General features: G+C 41.2%; 1 protein-coding gene across 1 annotated transcript in view; it reads left to right on the top strand.

Moving 5' to 3' along the window:
- Positions 1–26,480, top strand: part of macrod2 (mono-ADP ribosylhydrolase 2) — a 406,707-nt gene that overhangs the window by 106,075 nt on the left and 274,152 nt on the right. The window contains exon 4 of the mRNA XM_085183333.1: positions 15,375–15,404. Coding sequence (XP_085039459.1) covers positions 15,375–15,404 — 30 coding nt within the window. The remainder of the gene's footprint in view (positions 1–15,374; positions 15,405–26,480) is intronic.

Consider the following 26,480-nt stretch of genomic DNA (forward strand, 5'->3'; position numbering starts at 1 on the left):
CCCAATGCATTTCAAATGATGTGTCCTTGGGATGCAAGGTTACTGCTGAGTCCTCACCCTAGAAACAGCCTTTGGAACTTTTTTGTGTTATTGAAAGGCCTATCTATGAAAAAGCTCTGTTGATTTGTGCAGAGTGTGTGGTTACATGAAAGGTTTGTCTGCCCTCTGACATTATATTTTTTGATGAATTCTCCAAAGCTTATTTTTTTGTTGGGATCCAATGTATTAACTGTGTGCCACTGCAACAGCCTCTTTATTTCTGCAAGTTGTCTAAGGGACAGCTGGTTGATATAGTCGCCAACTCCGTCTTCGGTCATATTAGATATTGGGGAATAGTAGTGCTGTGCAGTAATTACTAGTGTGATTGAATTTGCATACCATTATGGTGTGTTGACATTCACTACTGTGCAAAAGTCTTGAGCCACCGCTCTGTTCTCTATTCTTTTCCTCTGAAAATGGGAAATATGTGCAGCAATTTATTGAATTATGAAGAAATCTAAAATCGGAGTTTTTGTCATTCTAATTATCTATATTTCTAATGCATAACTTACTTAGCAAAGCTTTGTTGAGTAGCCATCTTTCAGTAGTGCTTAGGAATAGTTCTCCTGGATTCTTGAAGGACATTCAAAGCTCTCTTTTGTTCCTGTCTTTGTCAAATGATCCCACATTGCTTCAATAATGTCAAAGTCCATTCTGTGTCTTTCTGTCCAGGTATGATTTTACTGCATTGGCATTGTGTTTGGGATCATGGCCATTATGAAAAATGAAATCATTGCCAATCTGATGCTTTCCAAATTGCATGGTGCATGATGGATCATAGTCTTCTGTGTTCGTTATTATACCAACATCAACAGCACTCACCTTGTTCTTGCCTGTCTAGTTCTTGCTTAAAAACCTCAGGCTTTTCTCTGTGCTTGTCTTCTTTAAGAATGGCTTCTTCACAGCTGTTCGTCCACTACACCATTTCTGATGAGGCTTCAGAGATCCGTAGATGGATCAACTGAAGGCCCAAATGCATCTCTCATTTCCTAAGAATTTATAAATCTTGTTCATCCAGTTGTGGCGGATTTTCATCTAATCGTTTTTGGGGAATCTCCCTATTGGTGCAAAAATGGTGTTTTTGTTAAACTGTGTTGTCATTGGCATTTTACACGGATTCAAGTAAAGAAGTGGGAACAAATGATGGGTTTTGTGGCAGTATACGAGTAATACCTGCTGTCTGGGAAGCACTTTAGTGCCTAAAGATACCATTTAAAATTGGTCCCCTACTAAGTTTTCAGTTATGTGTAGACATAACACTGCTTCATCCCTTGAGTAAGGTGCATTTCATATACTTGAATGATTCATAGCTTTGTGTTTAGTGGCTTAACAAACAATAAAACATTCCTTGGAAATGGTCAGGTACAAGAGCTGGACTGAGAATGCGTGAAAAAGCAGCAACTGTCTAAAGAACACTTTGAAAGTCCTTTAGAAAGCCTGGAGAAATGTTGCTCAAAACCAGTTTAAAAGCTCACAACTCTTCAAAAACAAAGTTTTTTCCTAAATGACAAGATCTTATTGTTCATTGTCTTTCTTTTTCATTATTCTCCAGCTGAGTTAAAGCTTTACCTGCTCACAGTTTCCACCTTTTTCCAGTAATAAAATGAGTTTGGTGTGTTCTGTTGAATAGCAAAATTACATGTCATAAGTTGTGGTGTTTTTTCAACTTGTAATGCATGTGAGAAAAAGACTTGGCACAGTCTGTTTTAGTTCTATTCAACAAAAGAGGAGAATTAATCATCTGCCTCTTTCAGTTTCTCGCCTTCAGTTTTTGGCCTCACAATCTGAATTCCAAAAAAAATAAAATGCTGAACACCTTTCCCAGGTTTTATTTTATCACAACCTGTTTGATTCTTATGCAGAATGCTGTTACCAGCAATCTGGCGATATCACCAGCACCAAACAGCCCCCACTAATTTTCCCATTTCTTAGCTGTATTTTCTTCTTCTTGAACATTCTCTTCTATAGTCATCATCTGTAAAAGAATCGCTAATCGTCTCTGTTCTGTTACAATGTAACCAGTGTGATAGTTTTATTCGGCGTTGCCAGAGTAAAGCAGCTCTCTGTTTACTGCCCCGCCTCCTTTTGCACGCTTAACACAGGACACACAAAAGTTAACAAAAGTTAACAGACTTATGTAAAACTAGTGCGGTCTATTAGCTACATTCTTCTTTACCTGCTGACACTAAAAATCTATTCTTTAGCACCTATAGCGCCTAACCCTGGCTGCAGTGGCTATGTGTTTGGGTTCAACAATGAAGTAAAGAGCTTGGAGGCAAGCCAATTAATGGCTGCAATTAAGCAGTACTGCAAAGTTCAGCAGGAGGACGGCAGTATCGTTTAGAGAGATAGAACCATTGTCAATCTATTCTGCTAGTTAAGCATCCCCAAGATAACTGCTTCAGTCTCTCAGACGACAACATGTCTGTCAATTATTTAGTTTGATGTGGCTGATTATGCGTTCCCTGTCTTCTGAGTATGTTAGAGGAAGACTTTTGGATAGCAAAACGGATGCAAACATTATGCTCTGAAGTGAAGTGCAATGTGTATACAACAGGGCTGTAATAAGCTAACTTGCGTTATCAATCAAAATGATGGCTAATTAGTGAGTTCCTTGCCATGCCTTATTTATCAAACACAGAGGATTGAGTGTTCTGATGACTCCTTATGGTGGATAATAGTTTTTGTCTCTGTAGCTAATTTCCCGTGAGCCTGAAACATGATTGCAAATTTGCCAACACGGCTTGCGATGACCACAGCGCAACTTCATAGTAGATGTTTTGTTCTTGATGAAGAAGTTTTTAGGCAAGAGTACTTGATTTGAGCTGACTGATGGATTGTATCAATTCATTTGAGAAACACAAATAAGTCTCAGCAGAAGCACACTGTTGAAAAGTGAGGTTGGTGGAAACACTCGCAGGTTTTTTTCTGCTCTTCATGTCGCCACTTGTGTTTCTTATTCAGGCTTAGATTTATTTAGTAACCTTGCCGAGACAAAATGCTGCCTGTCTGATTGTATAATTCTTAGTCTTAGCCATGTGTCTTTACTACTTCAGAGAGTGCACTTGAATAGGCAATTGAAACCAGTTGTCTTTTTTTTCTTCTTCTGTTTTCACAAAAGGCTACTGATGGCAGAGAGAAGGAAATTAGCCACTGGGATTCTGTTTGAACGAGAAAAGAAAAACAGTCCATATACGACTCAAAGGAAACACGCACAGAAAAATATTATATTTAAATATAAATATAAATATAGTGGTGTGTCTGAACATGATGTTCTCACTGTTCTTCAAAAATGTGCAGTCTGGGAGATATATACAGTCGTGTTCACAAGTTTGGGCACGCCTGGTAAAATTACATATTAGTTTTCAAGTAAAAGCCATAAGAGGACATTGGCAGGTAAGAGGCGGTTACAGTGTATTTCACAAACTAGTTAGAAGCTTGCTCAAGCACAGTGCTTGACTGCACACTGCTTTCTGCCCAGCTGTAGTGTGCACTGTTACATGTGCTGCAGGCAGTGCTGAGAGTGAGTAAGCAATGAGGTCAGAGCTGCTCTGCTGGACAAACTATTTGTAATGACACCAGTTCTGACATATTGGTGCATATTGGAAAACATATTCAATTCAGTTTTATATTTATATAGCACCAAATCACAACAGTCACCCCAAGGTGCTTTAAATTCTAGGGTAAGGACCCAGGCAGGCACCGACGCACTTGCCGGCTGATGGTTCGATATAATTTTTTTCCCTTGCTAATATAATTTTACAGGCCACGGGCTGGCTTAAAGTTGCTCTGCACCGGCCCTACAAGCGCTGACAGCAGCCTGTTCATTCATTTTCATTACTGACACTGGATTGCTCAATCAAATCTCTTAACGCAGCGGCCCACACCCCTACCTTCCCTGTGCACTTATGTACCTTGTAGACCACAGTATAGTGTGGAAGAAGTGGTTGATACAGATGGACACACAAAAGTGAAAAAGTGGATGTGAAAAGCTAAGTAAGAGAGGAAAAGAAACTGCAAATAGATGGGAGCGATATGTGTCAAATTAACTGACATGTTAGCAGCTATACCGTCAATAGTAGTACCTGCAATAAGTAATAACAAGTCCTTGCAGTCATAACAGGCTACTGTTACTAGCACTGGGAGTGGAGAAGTGCAGGGCAGTGGACACCAGTCCCAACAACAGATTGAGGAAGCAATGGAGGAAGGTGTAGTTAACATGGTAAGAAAATAAATGGAGGGACATTATTAAGAAGGCGGAGATTCAAAGATTCAAGTGAAATGAATGGCTGCTTTGACCGATTTATTCTTTTCTTTTACTCAGCTTTACCTTTGCTTTGAGGAATTGCACAAATACATGGTAAACAGCAACAGTCACCACTTGGTGACAGTGAGGAAGAAAAACTACCTTTTAACAGGAAGAAATCTCCAGAAAAACCAGGCTCAGAGAGGAAGACAGGACAAAAGACAAGCCGTGGAAGAGAGCCATAGATTAATAATAATTAATGATTAAACCAAGAATCTTACTAGTCATAGATTAAGAAGTTACACCGAGTCTGAAACAGCAGCGGATGTGAAGTTTTTGAGGTGTCAAACGAATTATATTGACAAAATATTCTCAAAGTATTAGCTCTATCAAAGTAAATATACCCCGTTATAGTCAAATCACTACAACTGCTGCTATTAATGTTAATGCAGGTTTGAATTTTATGAGATTATTTCTCATCAGAATGGGATGGCCTAGCTTTATAAGTCTTCATGATGCACTACAGCAGACTAACATGTCTTTGTTAGATATCTGGTCAGTTCAGTTTAACTCTGTTGCTCTTTATTTCAGAGCACTAGATCCTGTATTTCGTGTATTTATGCAAAACAGACTCCTAACCTTACTATTTGCTGTTGTGCAAAACTAAAACAGTGATGCATTACCAGCGCTCCGCTCCACGGCATGAAACGTACATTCGAACTGTAAAAGGATTAAGAGCATTTTGATAAAGTGCCTTTAATTAAAGCACAATCCATTTTAGCCTTCATGCTCAATAAGCAGAAAAGAAGATGCTTCACTCTGATTGCAGTTGGCGCTCCGGGGAGATTAGTTTCTGTGACATAAACGGTGTGCCTCTGCATCCGGGGCTCGCTTCACACATCACCTCAACACTTAGATCATTGTGATCAAATAGACGCTGGTGGGAATGGATTCTCTTGAGTGCCCGTTAAGTGCATTTTGCTAAGGAAGTAAGAGAAGTTAAAATACATTTAGCTTTAAAAAAGACAATGCACTCTTCCTTAATGCAATGTTCTGCACTTAAGCTATATGGACTCTAATACTGAGTGTATATACCCTGCCCAGGCTATCGAGGTCGAGACCCTTATTTCCAGACTTCTGTTTTCCACAAAGAGAATGCAGCGATATGTAAAAAGGAAGTCGATTCTGAAACCACACTTCAGTAGCCGAGGATCTCCAATTTAATGCTGTCCTGGCTTCTGCATCTGGAGAAATCCCAGCCGTGTTTTTTTGGATATAGTAAGGGGAACTGTCTGGCTGTCTGGTGGGTTATGCACTGGGGTTAGTGGACTGTGAAGACCCAGAGGAGCCTGTGAGTCTTTACCATACCAGCAGGCCTGATCGTCAGTAAAGAAGGGTCTGTATTAACATGAGGCTGATAAATCCAGAAATGTGCAGCTGCTGGCTCAAATCCTCCAGGAGCTCTCTAGTGACACTAGGTCCTGTGAAGTTTGTAGATAACCCGTTTAATCTAAACCGCAGTATAGAGGTCAACTCTTTAAACACTTGCACAGGGTGAATTGGAATATCATGCTCTCTCGTAACATTATGTCAAATGAACAAAGTTTAATGTTGAATACCTATCCTGACTGAATTTCTTTATAGATTTCTTTCCCCATTATGCATTAGCCTTCTACTCTTGCATCCCTTATGAAAGGTCTTGCATTCCCTTATGAAAGGTCTGTGAGATTTGCGGTTTCCTTAGATGCCATTAAAAAGATTTAAGTCTTTGCCTCTCTGGATGGTTAAACGTGTCAGTAAATGCACTTTAATTTGAGTATTTATGTTGGTATTTGTGGAAATTATTGCTATTGGTTTGTATCAACATTACATGAAAGCTGAATTTCAGAACACTTCATGGAGACATAGATGAATGAATAAGCCATTAAATGTCGGTGTGGATCTGAATAGCTTAAAGTAAAATTGCCAGTTAGGTCATTGGGCTTTGCAGAGGATGCACGCACCAATTGCACTTGAAGTGTACCATTAAGCTTTAAGTTGTTCATTTTTTCATTGCAGGATTCTTGACAGTCCTTCTGCATTTATATCATGTGGAAGTTTCACCTTTTTAATATTCAGTAAACTCTATCGCACCAATGCAAAAAAATGGATGGAATAATAGAACAAATGAATTCGTGAGTGTGCCACTTTTCTGAAACTCTTTGTGGTTTCTTACAAACCAAAGAGATTATTTTTGTCACTGTTGTGACTACCACTGTGCGTTTGAGATTAAAATTGTGGAAGCAGATTGAAACGGCTCATCTAATGAACCCTACTCTCACGATGCCCCCCTGCATTGTGCCTTCAGAGCCCATGCAGCGAGTCTTTCTCATTCATGTTAATAGGCTACGTCTTTAATGTTGAAAACGATTATTAACTAACACGTCAATCGTCGGGAAGTTGTTGCGCGCGTCTAACTTTGGTGGCATTGACTTTTCCCTTGGTGTCAACTTAGAAATACAAATGCGCGCTTTGCACGGCCCACCTACATCTTCATTTTCTTGTAATTTCTTCAAGCTTCCTTTTTAGCACTGGGGGTTGAGCAGATGCAGGTGGATGTATATTTATGAGGGGGATGTGTATTTCAGGGAGAAGCAGTGTTGTGAAAGGTGACCTTGTTAGATAAAAGGAGGGCTCGGAAGCCAAATGATGAAAGAGAATGGGATCATCCTGGGCTCATTAATGTGGATTTGAAGGTCAGGTAATTATAACAATAGACGTGTGGGCTGGCTTTGGCATCTGGTATTGTTGCTTTGTTATGATGGTGACAAGCCTGCGGAGGAAAGGGATTAATCACTGTGACACAAGCCTGTTGTCACATTGATACATTCAGACATCATAACACTGGTGCTGAGAGAAGCTGTAAAAACAACATAATTTCGACTATCAGCACTATATGACATGTACAATTGAGACTATGAATAGGTTTAAGAAGCGACTAACAGGGGCTCTCATATTGTAATTTGTATTTCAAAGTCAAATACAGCTTAAAGAAGGGTTCACATTAAGCTATCAGTGATTCTGAGCAGTTAAGCCTAGTTTCTTTTCATAAGCAAATTATCTTTCAAATCTGGGGGATACAAGTTAAAAAGTGCTTCACATGACATCCTCGCCACACAGCTGAGGTAGGTAGTAACATTTTAACCCCTATGGGGGAAGCAAAGAGTACCACATGCGTTTTTAAGCTAGAAGAACTTTAAATTATGTGAACCAAAACCATTGTTTTACTCTTCTCAGTGGTGTGTGCACACTCACAGCTGGAGACACCACTGATGAGTAGTTGTTTTGATGTTTTTCCCTAATGTGCTCGGGGTTCACTTAGACAACGCTTGGGTAGTGGTGCCCTACAAGTGTAGCGTCTGCACAGATGAGTCAAAACAAAGAAGTTGTTCACCCTCTGACATAATTTACATCACTTGGATCTAAGTGTTAGTGGAGTGTCCACAGCAGTAAGTCATTTCCTTTTGCCTGATTGGTCATACTGGCGTGTATGTGTCGTTTTTTGGTACTTGATATGGAGTTGAAAGTCATTTGAAAGTATCTCATTCTCTGTTTTTAAAAGGCTATGCTAACCCTTTTATATATAAAAATCTGGCTTTAGAGTTTTATGCTTTTATATTTGTGCTATGATTGCTGTATTTTGTGGAGTTTTTGAAGGTGTGCCCTTGAAAACTCAGTGTTCAGAATGGCCTCTTTGTTAGTCCTAGTATTTGGGATGCTGAACATATTTGATTCTTAGGGGTTTCACGGTATACCTGCTTGTATTGAAAATGACTACAATATTTAAGAGTAACGTACTGTATATTGTTAATAACGCATATAATATCTTAACCAGTCATTTCTTCTTGTACAGCGTTTGGGGATTTATGGATACACTCTCTTTCCGCCTCCCTTGCCTCTTATTTCTTGTGTAAAAAGACGAAACGCACAGCTGTCAGAGAGAACAGTTGCTCTTTTTTACAGTTTTCTATTCTAGGCATCCTGCTTTATTGTTAACAGCATTTTGCCACAGTAGAGAAAATGTGATATCATGACAGCCCTAAATAACAGGGTAAGGCTTTATGTGAATAGAGTGGACCTGAAATGGAGTCAAATTCTCAGTCTGAATTATTGTTTTAAATCCACCCCTGATACTCATGTAGATAGCAAATGTGTTTTTATGAGATTGAATTTGCTATAGTGAAATACTGAAACTCTAGGAGTGCTCCTTTATTTTAAACGTGGATATTCTCACAGCGTAGGCCACGATTTTGAAACCACACTCCTGTTTTCTGATTTTTTTTCATAACTAAACAAAAAACTGACGATCCAAATCAATCACGTCAGGCTGTGAATATTGAACTGCCAGACACTTCACACTATAGATGTTAAAGCCAAATACAGCACTCAGTGCTGGGCCACTTTTCTTGTGCATCTGGCACAGTCACACAAATGCCAGGTTTCTTTGAATTCATTGTGCATAGAGTTGTTGTGCTTTAATTGATGCACACACTCCATATCAATGTCCCTGTTGTCGTTCCTGGCGCTCCTTTCATCTTCATTGATGTGCCAGTGAATCGCAATTAAAATTTCAGTAAATAGTTTGACATATTGACGTCGAGATAACGATAGAGCTTTTTTAATTTTATCCACATTTCATGCACACCTTGTTACAACCGTGACTTATTTGTTCGAGACAGTCTTTTTTCCCCACATGAAGCCATTTTGTGTGTGAACGGACTTCTGGGATTGTGCCACCTCGGCTACGAGTTTGCCTGCCTCAGTCAGGCTCCTTAGGGACCTCTGTAAGATATAAAGAACAAAAGTGCCAACCAGTATTATCAGGCGAGGCAGCATGTGTGGTGCCACATGCATTTTTAATGTGCCACAAATAAGAAATACCACTGTGTCCTCTCTCTCATTTCACAACTGGTGGCTCATTTAAATTTTATTTCTATTTGTGTGAATTTCAGCAGCTACTTAAAGCGAACAGCCTCCATCATTGACGCTTAGAGTAGTCTCGATTTAACACGGAGCTGCACAGACATGAGATGGGTTGCTCTAGATATCAAATTTGGAATGCTTCCACGTACACGCACGTATGCATTTGATGCGCACGCGTGCTATCACACAGTATCAGTGCTTGTTAGGAAGGCCGGTGGAGTGGAAAAGTCGGCTGTGTATGGAGCAAACATTATTCCACTCTAAAAGAAAGTCCTTCACTCCGCTGAGTCTTTGAAGATCGACTTTCAGAGCTGACATGTTAAACATCAGAACACCAAAAAGAGGAACAGCTAATGACCGTCTAAGTGTCAGTCAAGCCTTCAAATGATTAGCTTTTATTTCCTCCAACTTTTTCATTTTTTTTTCATTATTCAAGGACTTCTTTTTTTCTGCACTTCATTGTGCACAAGATGCTTATCATCTGCCTGTCAGACTAGCTGTAAGTAAGATTTCTAATTAAAGCCGAATAATAGATAATATGGCTCCTGGTAACAAAGAGCAGCTCTGTTGACCTAGTTAGTGCTTTTATTTGGGACAGTTTTTCTGTGTAACGTCACATTTGATAAAATCAGAACTCCTTCCTTGTGGACAGGTAAGGCATGCTTCAGAAGCAGCAGTGAGTGATGTGGAACAAAGCAAAGAGCGCGCTTATGACAGTTCATTTGTTCTCGGATGTATTTACTAAAAAAAACAACAACAAAAAAACCTAAGAAAATGCTGGTAAGATTTGTAGACCCAGATAGGCCCAGCAGCGTTTTATTGCTGTGGTGGCTCTGGTTGCTGTGAAAAATTGCACAAGGATTTCTTTTGACTCAGCAACAGAGCAGGCAACCTGACCCATAAAGATTTTTTATTAGTTTCTGTAGCCCACCTTTTATCCCAAAGTCACAACGGAGCACACTATTAACGTCTGAGCTTGCTGAGAAGCGTGTGCGAGGCTGCTAAGGATAAGGTGAATGTGCATTTGATGGAACATATTTAAAAGGTTCAGTTAAGGTGGCAGAGAGCAGAAGGTAGACAGTGGATCTGTTTACTGCCTTGAGGTTTTGTGGTTACGGTCTAGCACTTCCTATTTAACTGCATGATCTAGGGCTCTGCTGACGACACCAAACATGCAACCCAGATCCATGCCTCGGTGCCCTCTGCACACAAACACACACATATACACACACAGGACTCATACACTGAAGTGCACAAAAGCCATTTTTATGAATGCTCGGCAAATATCTTGACACACTGAGATGAGACAGTGGTTTTAATAGTCTTTTTTTTCATTGTGTGTGTGTGTGCGTGTGTGCTGGCTTCTTGATACTATGCCTGTCACACTCTTTGGTGGAGATCCTGTTATCAATATTTTCTTGCCCTTAAAATACACAGCAGTGGCACCACTTTGTTTTCATTGGGTGAGGGGTATATGAGGTTGCAGTTGGGGTTAAGGGTTCAAAGGGCAGAAAGGAAGTAGGTGTTCCCACAGTGACAGTCCAGACACGTGTTTGATGAGCCAGCCTAACAGCATGGACCGGCACTTCCAAATGACCTACCATCTGCAGGCAATCTGGGGAGCCTTTCCACTGAGATTTATCTCCCATGTTATGGCTACTCCTGGAATGACACACTAGCACTCCTGAAAAACTCCTAGTTGTAAGAGCTTCTGCTTCTGCTTTTTTTCTTTCTTGTCACTGCCAACAGTCAAGGCTTACCTTCACTACAACCAGGCTGAAAACTCAAGCTGGCACCTATATTCTGCCTGCTGTAATGGGATCCTTTCCCCTGTCTAAAAGGTGAAGAAATATTCTGTTCTGCCCGCTAAAGAGAGGATCGCAAAGAAGGAAATGCATAAACATGCTTTAAAGAGACAACTCAACATGTAGGCAAAAGGTAGAAAACAAACAAAACAGATAATATGAATTGATATGTGTTGGTCCAAAAGATTGCCAGACTGAGCCGAGAGCGGGGAAAACTGCAAGGAGGTCTAGTTTATAATTAATACGCACACTGTAAAATATGCATTATGGGATGGATGTGGCCAAATATGGATTTCTGTTTTGATTTTCACTCAGAATAATTGACGCACTTCTTAGGCAAGTCATACTGAATAAAGCACCAGCTCATAGCCTTTGTTGCTAGGAGCGTTGGCTTCTCTGCCAGCTGCTTCTTATTTGTCTTATGTCGAAGACCTGTTATTAAACCAAGTCCCCGTTCACTTTTACGTGTTTCTGTTGATATGCATGTGGGCTGAGCTTGTTGAATACAGACACAGTATTTTGTATAAAGAAAGACATTGTAATTATTCAATGAGAGAAAACAGGAAACGGTGATGGGGGTGGGTGGATTGGGGGGCTCATAAAAGCACATAGCAACATTTTTACCTTTCCCCGCAAGCACACATTTATCGAACTGACTGCAAAGATGAGAACACGCCTCATCTCCCAGTGGGCTATTCCCATAAACACATTAAAAAAGTATCTCGTATCTCAACCCCTGGCCTACCCTGTTCACTACTACCACTGCTCTGCCTCACACACACATACACATGCAGGAGAGTTGTGTCAGACTGATTAGCAACCACATCTCCAATCTCTGATTAGGTGTGGAGTAAATGAAGCGCCCCCCTCAGGCATGCATTTCCATAATGTCAGGTAATTAAACCCCAGTGTTTTAATAGCTCAGGAATAGGAAGACTCCCCAGGAGACTAGACAATGATGATAGACTTTGCTGAAAACTAGTATAGTATTAGCTTGCTTTAAGCTGGCACTGAAACTACCACTTACATTGTGCTTTTATACACGAATAACTTCAAACTTTGAAAATTTATATCATGCAGAAAGATATACACTGATGAAAATTCCTTTAGTTTAGTGGGGTTTTTTTGCTTCTGAGCTTCTTCTGTGATCTTCAAACATGAACAGAAAAATGTCCCAACCTGGTTATGAAAGGCTGTTGTAGAAACGACGCACATTCGAGTTGCGTGCTTTCCGTTGATGGCTGTCAGATTCCTGAGCTAAACAAAGGCTGGGGGAGCACGAGTGTCTTTTTCATCACAGAAAAACCTGGAGAGGTGCTATTGTAAACATGACAGTGCATTGTCAGTACATCCCTGTTTGAGTTGCTGTTTTTTTTTTTGTTTGTGTATGTTGGTGCTCATATTGTATGTTCACACACATACACACAACAAAGGGCCTTTGATGAAACACATTCTGCAGTGGGAGAGGTTGTTTTTTTTTAAACAACAGAAGTTATGCCCACTCATGTTGGGTGCCCAATTGAGAACAAAACAGTAATGCTTCCACAGAAACATCCAGAAACTGAGTGAACTCCAGAAATCACTTATACATGTAATCAGACCAACAACAACAAAAAAAAAAATCATAAAAGCCACAGGACTTTGCTGTGATTGGATTACTCTCCCTGATAGCACACGTTCATTATCTATTACTTCAGCACAGAACGTTTCTGAGAAATAATAAGCTTTAATAGGGAAGCATTGACTGCTAATGATACCCGATGCATAGCTGGATCTGAGGATCATTAAAGGCATGGCACGGTGTATGGTTCCTCCAATATCCGCTGTATGAACTCCGCTTCAAACACATAGTCTACCTTCTTCCAGAAACTTGCAAATTAACAGATGTATTTTAAATCCCCTCTAATCTTCCTTCTCGCGTGTGTAAGGAATGTATCTTACGGGGCAAGAATGAAAACAGGTTCATTTTAATGATACTCTCTCAGCTGGTATATCACAGTGACTGTTAACTACCAGTAAACTACAGTAAATGGAGGGGACTCGGCCATTCGTGAACAGCACGGGTCATCGTATGAATGGTGATGAACTAAATGGTCTGAAAGCGAACAACAGACATCAGTGAGCTACGCTTTACCTCAGGGGTCTTCTACGTATCTACAGTATGTCAGAAGCCTCGTGCTAAAGCCTTCCTCTCAGCTAATGTGCTGGAACAAATTGCTCTAGAAATGCAGCAAACCTGATACAGGGAGTGTTGACAGCAAGCTACTGTACACTTTTATGGTACATAACACATTTTCTTTTTTGGCAAGTGCATATTGTGACGATCATGTCGGTTATTTGGTGTTTGAACTTGCTGTGGATATGTGATGGTAGTGTCCAGTATTTATGTGACCAAGAACGGCATAACAATACGATTCTCATCCAGCCAGAATTCACACCAGCAGGCTGCTCTGTGTCAGTTTTTCTTTTCTAGTCTACATAACGTCAGGGAGAGAAGGTGAGAGGACAGCCCCACTCACCCACTGAGGGACTGAAGTGCACAGTGAAAAACAAGGGGATTATTTTTTAATTATTTCAGATTTGTTAATCATGAAAAGCTACAAAGTCCAGAAATAAAAATGTAAAGTTGGAAATGAACATATTAGGTTTTCTTTTAGCAATGCATTCGTGGATAAACTGAAGCTAAAGCATAGAGATCCACCAGCTGCAGTTTTATTGGCTGATTGTCATTCAGGTTTAGGAGCTATAACTGACAGAAGCAAGAAAAATCACTTTTCCATCAATACAATTTTTTTCTTGGTCCTTCACCCTGTCAGCAGTCAGACTGTTTAATACCCACGCAGGATAAATACCGTCTAAAAATACATGTGTATCATTATTGCTCCTACTACATTGTAGTGAATTTAATCAATGTGGAATTAAATGAAGTCTATGTCTATGTTATTGACATATCAAACTGCAATAAATTACAGAATCTTTTTTTTTAATACATTTATGTTATTTAATTTCTTTTTTTTAATTTAAACAACTGAAAATAGGTGCTCTGCAATTGCAAGTAGATAAAAATAATTACATGTAAATGAGTTGCTGTACACACAACTTAACCTGACATATATAATCATGTCAAATTAAAGTAGGTACAACAGATTTGTTTAACAAAACAAATGTCAGTTACTTACATACATGCTCCATAATTTCCCTTGTAACTGCTTTAATCCTTTGCTCATACAGATGCTGCTAGCTCGTGGCCGGCTCTGACCTGATGATTGGTTATCTTTGACTTTAACCACTTTTGTTTGATTAGGGTTGTTGTTATGTTGTTGGTTCCCCTGTGGTTTACTTTGGGGAACTTCAATTGCAGTAAAAGGCTTCCACACTGATGACATGTTAGCACATAGCTGTGAGTGTACGTGACTATTTGCCTGTGCTGCTGCATGCTTTTTTCACATGCACATGAAAGGGATGGACTCATATTTCAACTTATGGCAGGTCGGTCACTGGTCCGGTCAAAGAATGCTGGAAATGAGCTCAACCTGGTTATTGTCCGGTTGATTGTTGCATCACTATTAAAACTCATACCTTGTCCTAGTGATAGAAATTTATGTTTGTTTATTATATTTGCAATAGTGTGAAACTCTATGCCAAGGTTATATTTCATATACTGCACAGTTACCTACAGCATACTGTTAGTGTTGATTACAGTGGACACACATAGTAGAAACAGTTTATTGCTTGCAAATATATCTTCCAGTAGAACCATAATTTCTTACCGTGTCTCCATCAATTTGTGTGACATGTTCCCCAGACAGATGAACAGACCCTGCAAAGCCATGACAATATCTGGATTTCACTGTTGCACAGTAGTATACAACTGTCTCAGACTGCACACTACTCTTAATTGCTTTTAATGAATCGCATGTCTTATTGAGCACAACCGCTGCGATTTTGCCAAAGAAAATCCGCCAAGGATTGTATATTGAGTAGCTGCTGACTGAATCACACATTTGTTGCCAAGTTGCTAATTTGATATTTAAAGAAAAAAAAACTGCCTCACACATTGATCATTTTTGTCAACTGGAGATTTGATAAACAAACTGTTGGATGACATTCATGTTATATTTGCTAGACGGAGCTATTGAAATGTGTCATTATAGGCTTTTCCTTTCAAAGCCACACAAAAATCTGTAAAATAACTGTTATTATTCGAGCCAGTTTCAGGCTCGTCACGCTGTGATCTCCTATGCTGTTGAATTATCCATATTTATGTATGTTTTTTACATTTATTTTTAACTAAATGCACTTTTTTCCCCCTCTCTTTTCAGCAAACTCCAGTCTTCTGGGAGGAGGCGGAGGTGAGTGAACGCTTTTGTATTTCACTATCGCGTCCCATTGATTGCTCTTATGGTAAAGCAATTAAAGTTGCACTTATCAGATCAGGCATTCATCCCATCTGTTTCACTGAATTCATGGCAGATTTCAGTGTCTACTTCAAGTGTCTGTGTTAAATGCGGCTGAATGTAAGGCCAAAATATTAGAGCGTGGTACAGAGCAACCTTGCGCTGTGCCACACTGAGAGATGGTCATTACTTTAGCAGCCTGCCGAAGGACATTATCATCAAGGCAATGCTGGAAATCTGAGGCAGCCGATTGTAGTGTGGGAACAATGGGAGTAGAATGCTACCGCCCAATCACACGGTTCTTCCTTTATAAAATTTGACTTATGCAGTGACATGATTGAAATAATCATTCTTTACTGCAGTGAGATGAGGGTTTGGGTAAAATGCACCAAGTTACACTGTTAATTTTTAGTCCCCAGGGAAATTTTTCATATGTAGGGATGGTATGACAATGAAATAAGGTCACTGCTTCAGACTTGGATGTTTATCCAGCTACATTAACAGCCTTCAGTTGTACAGTCGGATCCCGACTATGACAGTCTGCCTTAGCAGAACTATCTGTCTGATATAACTAATCAAAATACGTATTATAGATAAAATCTTCCCTATGTTGTGTTTTATGAAGGTCTCTATCACACCAAACATTTTATTTCTTACGCCACATTTTAATGCAACCATCAAACAGCATCTTCACTGTATTGTATATTGCCATTTTTCCCAATGTGTAGGTGTTTATAGCCTCTATCATTTCATTCCTATTGCTGTGTTTTCTTTAGTGAGAAAACTGCAGTATTGTGGATGATTGGTTCATCTGCTTTCTTTCTGGGCAAAACTATATAGGTTTTATAATTTTGTGTACCAAAAAGAAAGGCACATGCTGCACCTTGTGATTACGATGCTTCTGCATTTATTCAGTCATTAGGGTTTACCACCTGGCAAAGATGACTCATCAGAAGCAAAGGACGGGCAAAAAGGAAGATCAAAGCCACTCAACGGTTATATGCTCTGTGCACATGGTGTCCATTAAAGTGTACATTGAGCTGTTGAAATCGTATTCGCATTTAATCATGCAGCTTGGAGTGGCCCTTATCTCGTCTGATACATTTTTAAGACTGCAAACTTGCCGTGTAGAATCTCAATCCATCAGCAGCATGAAGAGGCCCTCAGCGCACAGCCATCTTAGGAATTTCTGTGATTGAGATCAGAGGGTCACAAACATGCTTCTCCATAACCAAGCCAGACCCTGTAAAGCAGGTATACTGTCCGCCTGAATGTTGTCTGTCTCTGCTGCGACTCGCGCTATCGATTTGCCGCGTACAAAGAAACACAAGAAGCAATTCTCTTTGCTATTACATTTTCATTATTGTTATTTTGTGCCAGATTACCTTTTTACAGTTCTTTAAATCCCGGCCTTGGTGATTGATCCAGTTTCTATTTCAACTAATAATAGCTCTGAGGATATTACAGATTGCTCTGTTTCATAACAGCAGCAGCAAAACACGGAGGCGAATTGGAGGCTGTCAACATGAGAACGTGAGATCTTATGTGTCAGTTAATATTGTACTTTGCAAGAAAACATTTTAGCTGATTGTAACCTGCAGCTGCGCTTATTAACTCCAGAGGAATTTCTAATTGTAGCAAGTGCCATTTTTTTGAGAGCAAAGCCTCTTTTCATTCCTAATTGACTTCCAGCGATGCTATTCCTAAGTTACTGGCACAGGATACGAGGTCGGTTAACTCAAAAATGCAAAGAGTCACTTTTAATGTGCTAATAATGACCATAAGTTGAACAACATGTATGTCATACGTCCTTTATGTGTATTTTTAAGAAGAGTAAAGGAAGAAGCCAATTTCCACTGCTGCCTTATTCACAAGGGTCGCCACAGCGGGTAGTCTTTCTGTTCTTCTTCTTTTTTTGGCCGTGGTAAACAACGATGACTATAACCAGAGAGAGATTACTATTATCTACCAGGGAGCTGAAATTGTTATTTTCCCCCTAAAACAAAGCACTACACCGTTTGTCTTTTATCTGCATGAGGCCAAGAGGGGTTTTATCTTCCAGTGTCTTTATCACACGAAGGTGTCTGCTAAACCTGCAAAACTGTTCTCTCTGTTGTCACCCTGCCCTCCCTCTCCACCTCTATCTGCGGTTTGGCATGTGAAGACCTCCTGCCTGGTGGCGGCGGCGAGGATCGATGTGGAGAGGAGATGTGCTCTCATATAGGGTCCTCCTTATCTCCCAGCTGTCTTCTCGGGGCTCTGCAGAGGGGTAGCTTCACAACAGGATGATCCATCATGCTGGCCTCACACACCTGAGCCATGTGTAACTCTTAACAGTTTGGGAAGTAGGACTCTGAACAGCTCAGGAAAACTGGACATAGGCTTTACTTTATTTAAGTTAGTTTACCACCTAGGTGTACTTTGAGCACCCCTGGCTTTGCATGGTCTCTGTTATTCCCCCATACGTTTAGACGTCTTTTCACAGAAAAAGGTTTTACTTCTCTAGAACGCATCAGTTATTCAAGTGTGGCATGTGGTCACAGCAAAACAGAAACAGAGTTTTGCTGGTGATTGTTTTGTCGCAGTCAGAGTAATGTGAAAAGATGGAAATAAATGACAACAAAGCTCTTTCTGAGCCTTTTTCAGTGCACAGGAATGCTGCATTATATTTCTTGCAATAGTTATACAGAAAAAAGATTCATAAGAAAAGATTCTTATGCCCTGATGCTCTATTAAATCCTTAGAAATCACTGATGGGAATTTTCTCTGGGTTATGCATCTTCAGTATTATGTACGCAATGGGGTTAACCAAAATAGCACTGTTATCTTCTGTAGACATGTTGGTCTCACTGGGATTTCAAACATACATAGAGGGAAATAACAATGATCTCTGATAATAGCATCCCAAATAGGGCCTCTGTGAATAGAGGGTAATTATGAATGGTACCAGGTTGCTGTTGTGATGTGTGTCACAGCATGGCTGGATGCTGGCACAGTCCCAAAAGAATAGACCTAATGTAAACATCACATTGCCTATTCTGCCTTCCCCGTCCCTTTGTCGTTTTTTTTTTTATCCACACACACACAAACACAAGCATTCAAGTGCAAACAGGGCTATGCAATGATACCATGAAGCCCTGTGTAGCCGGAGAGGGGGAGCTTCACTTGCCTTTGATGTCTCCATCCAGGAGGGGAATTTGCTCATTAGCATTCTAACCAGAACCATTGCCCTTTTAGCACTAGGCTTTAACTAGACCACCCAAACAAATCGTTCTTCTCAGGTTGGACCTCCTTTCTGTGCTCCAGTTAAGCAGTGGGTCACTGGCATGGCTTGTTGTGTGTGTCTTGGCTTGGGCTAATTCAGCCACGGCTGTGGTCACTCTCTCAACCCGTCCAGAATGACACAAAGATTCTTTAAAACAGGGCTAATAGCATTAAAAAAGTCTGCATTTTAAGTGAGCCCTAAAACAAATATATATCAATGTCGACGTGGTTATTGACGTTGCCTGCGTTACTCGTTACGTAAGAGCCGCGGGCCTTTAGCGCTCTTCCTATCCTAAACGCTGGCATGAGTCATGGCAGGTATTAACACATTATAATAGATGAGAATAATTATGTTTGCTGTCGTGGTGCTTACGTCCTTTGTCCTCTTCTGCAACTAAACATGTCATGGGATGTAGGCTCCCGAAGATATGACAAGGCAATCGCTTCTGCCTCTCCTCAGATGTGAAATGATGTGAAAACGCCTGCATGACGACCGCGCTTTACAAACACAGTTAACAGACGGAAAACAAAATGTTCCGAGCTCTGGCCTTTAAGTGAAATATGAGAAAAGATTGCTCATGGTGAAATTATCCGATCAGAAGCGCAGAGCATCATCATCAATACGGATGCAACAGCACTATGCTGTAAATGCAAGGCTGGCCATTATCGCAACACAACGGTTCAAAAAGACAAAACACGTGTTCAGTTTTAAGACGTTTGAATAATCCTTTGCTGAGATTCCTAAGTGCTCCACTGTGCTTATCTTTATCTCCATTCTTTATGCAAAGAGCTCTGTTTTCTTTTCCTGTCACCTCCAGGTGAACCATTATCCTCTGTCTGGCTCTTACCCGGGGCTTGTTTATTGAGTCGATTGGAGGGGACCATGCAAGGGCGCTGTGCAGTTGCAGGGGGAGGGGTATAGGTCGAGATATAGGGTGTTGGGTGACGGTTTGGGCGAGATGACTTTCTGTCCCTTACACAGCTCCCTGGAAGCCCCCAGACTAATCGCTCAAAGATGACGTATTATTCTCATAACTCAAAGATTACACACTATGCTTGACTGATGGTCCTCAGTTCACAGATGGTAGTAACATCCATTAGCATAACTTATGAGAGAGATAGCGTATTTCCCCATGGAGTAACCTAAATAATGTAAAATGATAAATTGAATGCAAAGATTCCTCATTCAGTGGGGCACCCTTGGGATTTACTTATCTCCTCATATTTAGAGAAGAGTTAGTTACACTCTGATCTAGGCCTGCCCTGTATTCATGCTGCAATATTCCATGTTCTTTTTTAAGCGTGTTCAAAACAGCAGTGATGTACTGTAACTGTATACTGTAGCACTCAGCAATTCTCTTTCTTTATCCGTGTAATTCAGTGACAGCAGCTCAGTAGGCTTGGGTCAGGACATGTGCCATGCAAGTATGGGAGTGCCCTCTCACACTGGTTTTAGCCAGGCAGGCTGATTTGAATAATTGAATTAAAAAATATATTTGAATTGGCCCCATTCTTGCATAAGCAAGGGAAGTCATTTTGTAAATTGCACTTACTTAGTGAAATTATAAAGCAACTTAACTCTACAAATCTCAAGTGTAGTGAACTTTTAAGTGAGTGTATGCATTAAAACTGCACTGTGTGCTACCAATGAAGTGTTTCCTTGGCTTTATTAAATGTGTAGCACAGTGTAATGCAGGGGTTATATGCTATAAAGCCAGAACAATCTGCTCATCTTACTGGAATCTAGATCCGTTTCCTTTTTTTTTTTTTAATCAAAAGTGCTTTTAGTGTCTTGCAGCAAGATGATGAATTATTTGTGCTGTTTACAACTGCATCTTCACCTAAAGCGTCTCAGCGCGTCAGTCATCATATTGAGTAATTATTGCGTGAGAAGCGTCCTCATGCCGCCAGATCATTTATGACGGAGGTGATGTGGTTTAGAGGGCATTCCAGTGAAAGTACCAGGACAAGGTTATCTGCTGGACTGCAGTTTGTGATACCCAAATAGTGGTGAAGATAACATTGCCGTGTGAAAGCTTTCGTGTGCCATTTCTGTCTTCCCATGCCACCGCAGAGAACAGCCACGATGAACAACCCCCTCTCTTGCTCCTCATCCTCCAATCAGCAATGATGGATGGACTAATTGATGCAGAGTGATTGGGCCATTTATTTTATCCTACAACAGTGGGTTCCATATTTAGGATTAGCGCTGCATTATCATGGGAAGGGAAGAAGAAATGGCCGGCGAGCGAATGAATCCATGGGGGGTAAAGAGGGACACTCCGAGGAACAGTTATAAAAAATGTAGAGACAAAAAGAGGAAGAGAGAAAACACTCATGCAGCTGTTACGAGCAGCGTTAACAGGACTGGTTAGTTGTGTAATGCTAAGCTTATGAGGCATAAGGGAGTGTTCCAGAGAGTTTATGGTGAGGTCAGTATCCACGAATAAGAGCGGGCGAGAGGGGCATATAGTTTCCACGTGTCCCGGTATCCCTCGCTCAGCCTATGAATCATTCATCTCTGTCCCCATGTATAAATCAAGCTGCCCGCTGTTGCCTGCGGCAGACATGTCATTAGCTCGTTGATGGCATCGCTTGATCTCTGGCACTGCAGTGCAGGTGAGGGAAGGGGTCTAACTTTAAACAGCACACATAGCAGAAACATATCAAACTTTGTAGAGCTTTTGCTGGTGGCTGTGGTATAGTGATCTTTATGGAGCTGTAAAGAAGCATGTTTCCCATGCATGTTTTCTTGAAACCGCTCTCACATCTGCCATCGGGGTGTAAAAATGATCTTTCAACACTGTAATTTGAATGTGCTTTTTGAGAGCACAAGGTTACTACAAGTCTGACTTTGTTGGCCTTTGAGAGTAAAGCAGAGAGAAAATTAGGTGTCTATGATGGAGACTTACACCAGAGATTCTCTAAAACGTGATCACCTATTTTCTATGTCATTTTCTCAGTCTTACGTGGCCTTTTGCCACTAAAGAGTCATTTGAGGTGGAGAGCTTTACTTCACTAGAATCTCGTCCATCGCCTATTGAGCGAGAAGACTGAGAACCCCGGAGCCTTATCGGTTTTAAATGCTAGCTCTGCCAGTCACAGAGTGCTGTTACACTTTGACTTACAATCATGGCAAAGTACAAAGTGCATAAAATGCATATAAGCAGTCCTCGCTTTTTTGAACAGTTCTGGTACATACCTATTGGCGTCCACCTTTCTTTGCTATTGCACACATTTGAATGTTCCTACCTCTGAATCATTTTGTTGCAAATAAATATATGTGATATTACAGTCAAGGCCTCTTCTTCCCTCAGGGTTGCTGTTCTCAACATATTGGAACTGCTTGTTTTACTTCATGTTTCACCCTTGCAGCGTCTCTCTCTGCGTTTTGTGCTCTCTCTTGCTGTCTCTGAAAGGAGAGATATTTTGCACTCCCACAACATGTAGATTTCAGCTTCTCGGAAATTCACTTGCTTTTGTACAACAATGGATATTCAACCTCGTTTAAGAATCGTCCACCTTATTCTGTCGCCCCTCATTGAACACATCGTGAGAATATCTCCACAGGGCTCAAGGAGCAGGCAAGAAAGTGTCAATTTAGTTCTCTTCCACACTGCATCACACATGACCCCCCCACGTACCCCAAACGTCCCTTTTGTTCACCAGCATTTCTGGGTCACTTGTTAAGATTTTAGACAACTCAGTGCATTGCCAACCACAGTGTCAGAGCACATTTGTATCCTGCACGGGCTTTATAGTGGCCGTTTTGGGGGTGGATCCTGCACAAAATCAAAGGTGCTGTCTGTTTTTGCATACGTGTGTCTGTGTGTATTACATATATATGCCTCCTATTAACTGTGCACTGTCATGACAGTGGCTGTGAGTCTAAGTGGTACTATGGAAGCATTTGCTTGCATGATAGTATGTCTGTGTGCCTGCCTGAATTTAAACGCCCGTGTGTGTGTGTGTGTGTGTGTGTGTGTGTGTGTGTGTGTGTGTGTGTGTGTGTGATCCTTAGTCTGGCATAACTGGATGCTGAGTTGTCTTGTCAGTTGACTCAGTGGTCAGTTTTGGTCCTGCTGCCCCCAGCAACGCACTGTGGAGTGATGAGATCTGACAGACGGGAACAGTTCTTAGCAGGGCACTACCCCATCCCATAGTCCCGCCAATCATGGCAAGGCTATTACAAGGACATCAAGAGCTTAGACACACGCTCACAAGTGATTCAGCACTGGCTGACATGCCAATATACCAATCATATGAAACCCTGTCATTTTTGAAAACATTTACCCAGGATTGCATCCTCAGAAATATTTTGTTCCAATAACACAGAAGGGACAAAAGAAGGGACAAAAGGGAAATAGTCTGAATTATACGTTCAGGTATTAAAAAAAAATCAGCCAAACACTGAGGCTCACTATAATATTAAAAAAGGTAAAAAATAAATTTGTGATGACTTTCTTTTAAAGTTTAACAATTAATGTTCTTAACATGGTGGTTCAATTTATTTCCTCTACCCTTTATACTCTTTATATTGTATTTTTACTCTGCCTTTAAGCAGAGCCATTAGCTAACTCTTGAATAACCTCACTCCTTGAGCCAGCCACAGTGAGCAGAATGATCTGTTTTAAATAAATGCTTAATTTAGCACATACTACACAGATTATTTAATAAAGTCAGCATGCTACTGGTGTGGCCCTGAAGTGGTCTGTGGTATAAATCTCCTTCAGCTTCTAGTTGCTGTTATTAACATGAGACCACACAATACTGATGGGAGGGAACCAAATAGGTGTGGTAGCTGGTACAATTACTGATCTGCATTCTGTGATGTTAATGTGCCATGTACTATTCTGCTATGTGAACTGTTGTTAGCTGCTGGACCAATGCCGTATGGGCTGATTTAGCAAAACGCACACGTGCAAACTGCACGTAGCCGAGGTTTGCATTTTTCACCACAAATAAACATCCAAAGGCCTGACTGCTCCTGACTATAAAAGTGTACAGTTACATTAAGGTGGTATATAGATATAAATCCACACACTGCACTGATAAAAATCGCAGCGGGAGTATTTAGGTGAGAATATCTAAATTCCTGGCCGGTGGCTGATTAGTGGCACTGTTTTTTTACGCTATCTGTGCAGAAATTGACCCGCTACAGCCTCATGCCAACTAGTAACAAACTGTCAAGCTTTCTGCATCTCTCATGGGGCAGCCTAGTTAGCTGTGTCTGACAGGCCTCTTGCCTACAAGAAAGGTTTGAGTCCAGGGAGAGCAGAGCAAGCTCCAGAGGAAAACTGTCATCTTTGTTTCAGACCACAGGGAAGAGGAGGAGTTTCTCTCTCCCTCCTTCTCTCTGTCTCTCTCTTTTTCACCCTCCCATCCTTCCCTCTGTATCAGCCTGTTCCCCTGGTGAAGATCTTCACTTTCCCACTGCCTGTTATGCTCCTCTTAGCCTGACTGTGCAGAATAAACAGATGGGTGTCAGAGGATGAAACACCAAGCTTCCCCGAGGAGCAGGGCCCACCGTTTTTTTAACCTACTCGCAGTTTTCTCCTCCAGGGCCGCAGCAGCCATCCCAGTATGCTAGCTGAGAGTGACACCAGGACAGGCAGTTAGACTGAGGTGAAAGACGCTCCATGTGTCCTTCTTAAGGGAAAGATGAGCGTTTATACCACAGGGATGATGCCCGCCACTCCACCTAATCCTCTTTTCCCAGACACTTCATTATCACCTGCATTCTGCAGCCACAGTATGTGTGTGCTGGCAGATCTCTGAGGAAAGCTACAGAAGCTCGCGTAAAAGTGCAGTGTGAGGAAAGAGCACTGAAAAAGCGAGAGAAAGATGAGGAGGATGGCGGTATGAAGAATGACAGTGGATACGCAGAGTAAAAGGTGTGGTGGAGGTGGAGAACAGATGTCAGACGTAGTGGGTGGTAGTGAGAGGTAAACAGTCGGCGTAATGTCTTCTCATTTTCTCTCCACACACACACATACCTATATATATGTATATATATATGTATATATATTTCAGAAGCCGGCAGGATGCCAAACTGTCATCCCATCAAACACATCACTTTATCAATTAAAGTGAATAAACCGTTAGTGGATTTAGCTAAACAGCTAATTAATAAGCATTTTTTGTCGGGTTTAAAATTGACAAATGTAACAAATTGAACTAAACGATCACATGCATTCTAGGAGAAGATGTTAGATAGGACTTGATTTTTCAATGTATACAGACCAATTAATACCAGTATATTTGTTGTTTTCTGTGTCGGGCATGAGCAGAGACGTCTGCTGGGAAGAAGATTAATTTCTGAGTGGGAGAGTGCAGCAAAGCTATTTGAGCCCACTGAAACATGTTGGCTCTCTACTGTGAGACTCGCATTAGCACATGCCATAATTGATGGAGGAGCATACTTAGCAGTAATAATGGGCATGGGCTTTATAGGGGGTGGTATCAAGACATTATTTTCAGAAAGCTCTAATTAAGCTTTTTTGCTGTGGCTTTGGTGCCGCAGCGACTGTCCAGTGTCATCGGGAATGCTTTCTCTGATAAACACGCCGCTTGCCAATCGGTTTGTTCTGGGCCTCCAATGTGCAGGGAAAATAAACAAGTTCATCAAACAGTGCGAGACAGCGCTCCTCTCCACTGACTCTAGTCCTGGCCCTGATGAAACGGCAATCAGCTCAGTGCCATTGGGAGCCATTGTGTTTACAGTCAGTGGGTGGATAGACTGCTGCTAGCTGGGGGAGATTAGACCTTTGAGACCAGCTGGGACATTCCCACCACTGCGCAACTCCACCTGTGAAATTGCAAACGAGATCACGTCCCTCCCCTCGACCTCCGTGGCTGGTTGAGTGATCAGCACGACACTGACACTTTGCGAGGTTGGTCACTCAAATTAAACTGAGACCCGGTGTACACGAGAGCGTGTGACTGTTTTGATGGTGGAGGCGCATGAAAGCAGACACAGCTGTAGGTCAAGATGTGGGTGGGAAGGGACACAGTTGACTTTGATGTCACTTCTCCAACCACTCACCTCCCTGGAACGTTTCTTCCTGACTCAGATTGAAGATTCACTCTTCAAAATTTCCTGCCGCCGTCTTTAAAATAAGGAGCGAAAGTTATCACGGAGTCGTCGTTTTTTCGCAGGCCGCGTTCTACATAAACAGGGTAAACATTAAGGAAATCCAGCAGGATAGAGGGTAGATGTGAGCCTCGGCTGACAGCCCCTGGAACGTGTTTCTCCCCCTTGGTGGGGCAGCGTAGAAAACCTCACCAAGCGTGACAATAACAGAATGCCAAAACATGGATCGGGCCAAATGAGCTGTGAACGCAAACAAAGTAGCGAATTTGTTCTGTGGCATTTGGGGTGGACATGTGTCCCCTCAGCATGTTAAATACTGCACCCAGTCTAACTGACAGACAGGAAGGCGGTGAAAAATGAAGAATAATTAAGGAAAGACGGAGGAAGAGACAGAAAATGAGGAAAGGCAAACAAAGCAGCAGTGATAAAGCCATGTCTCACACGGTTATTGATGTATATATATATGTTCTTATTCTAGGATTGCTGCGTTTCTGCGGCTATGCTGTTTCTTTGGATCCCACTAGAGATTTGTCATGCCTTATGGTAAATTTACTGAAGCATAAGCTGAAGCGCTGGAGTACTTGTTCTGTTTTGTTATCCACTGAGAATTTCTTGGTCTGTATATGACTTCATATTACCTCATGAATATTGATATCCTGTAATTTGTGTCTGGC

The sequence above is a fragment of the Neolamprologus multifasciatus genome, chromosome 13 (assembly GCF_963576455.1).
Source record: "Neolamprologus multifasciatus chromosome 13, fNeoMul1.2, whole genome shotgun sequence".
Classification (NCBI taxonomy): Eukaryota; Metazoa; Chordata; class Actinopteri; order Cichliformes; family Cichlidae; genus Neolamprologus; species Neolamprologus multifasciatus.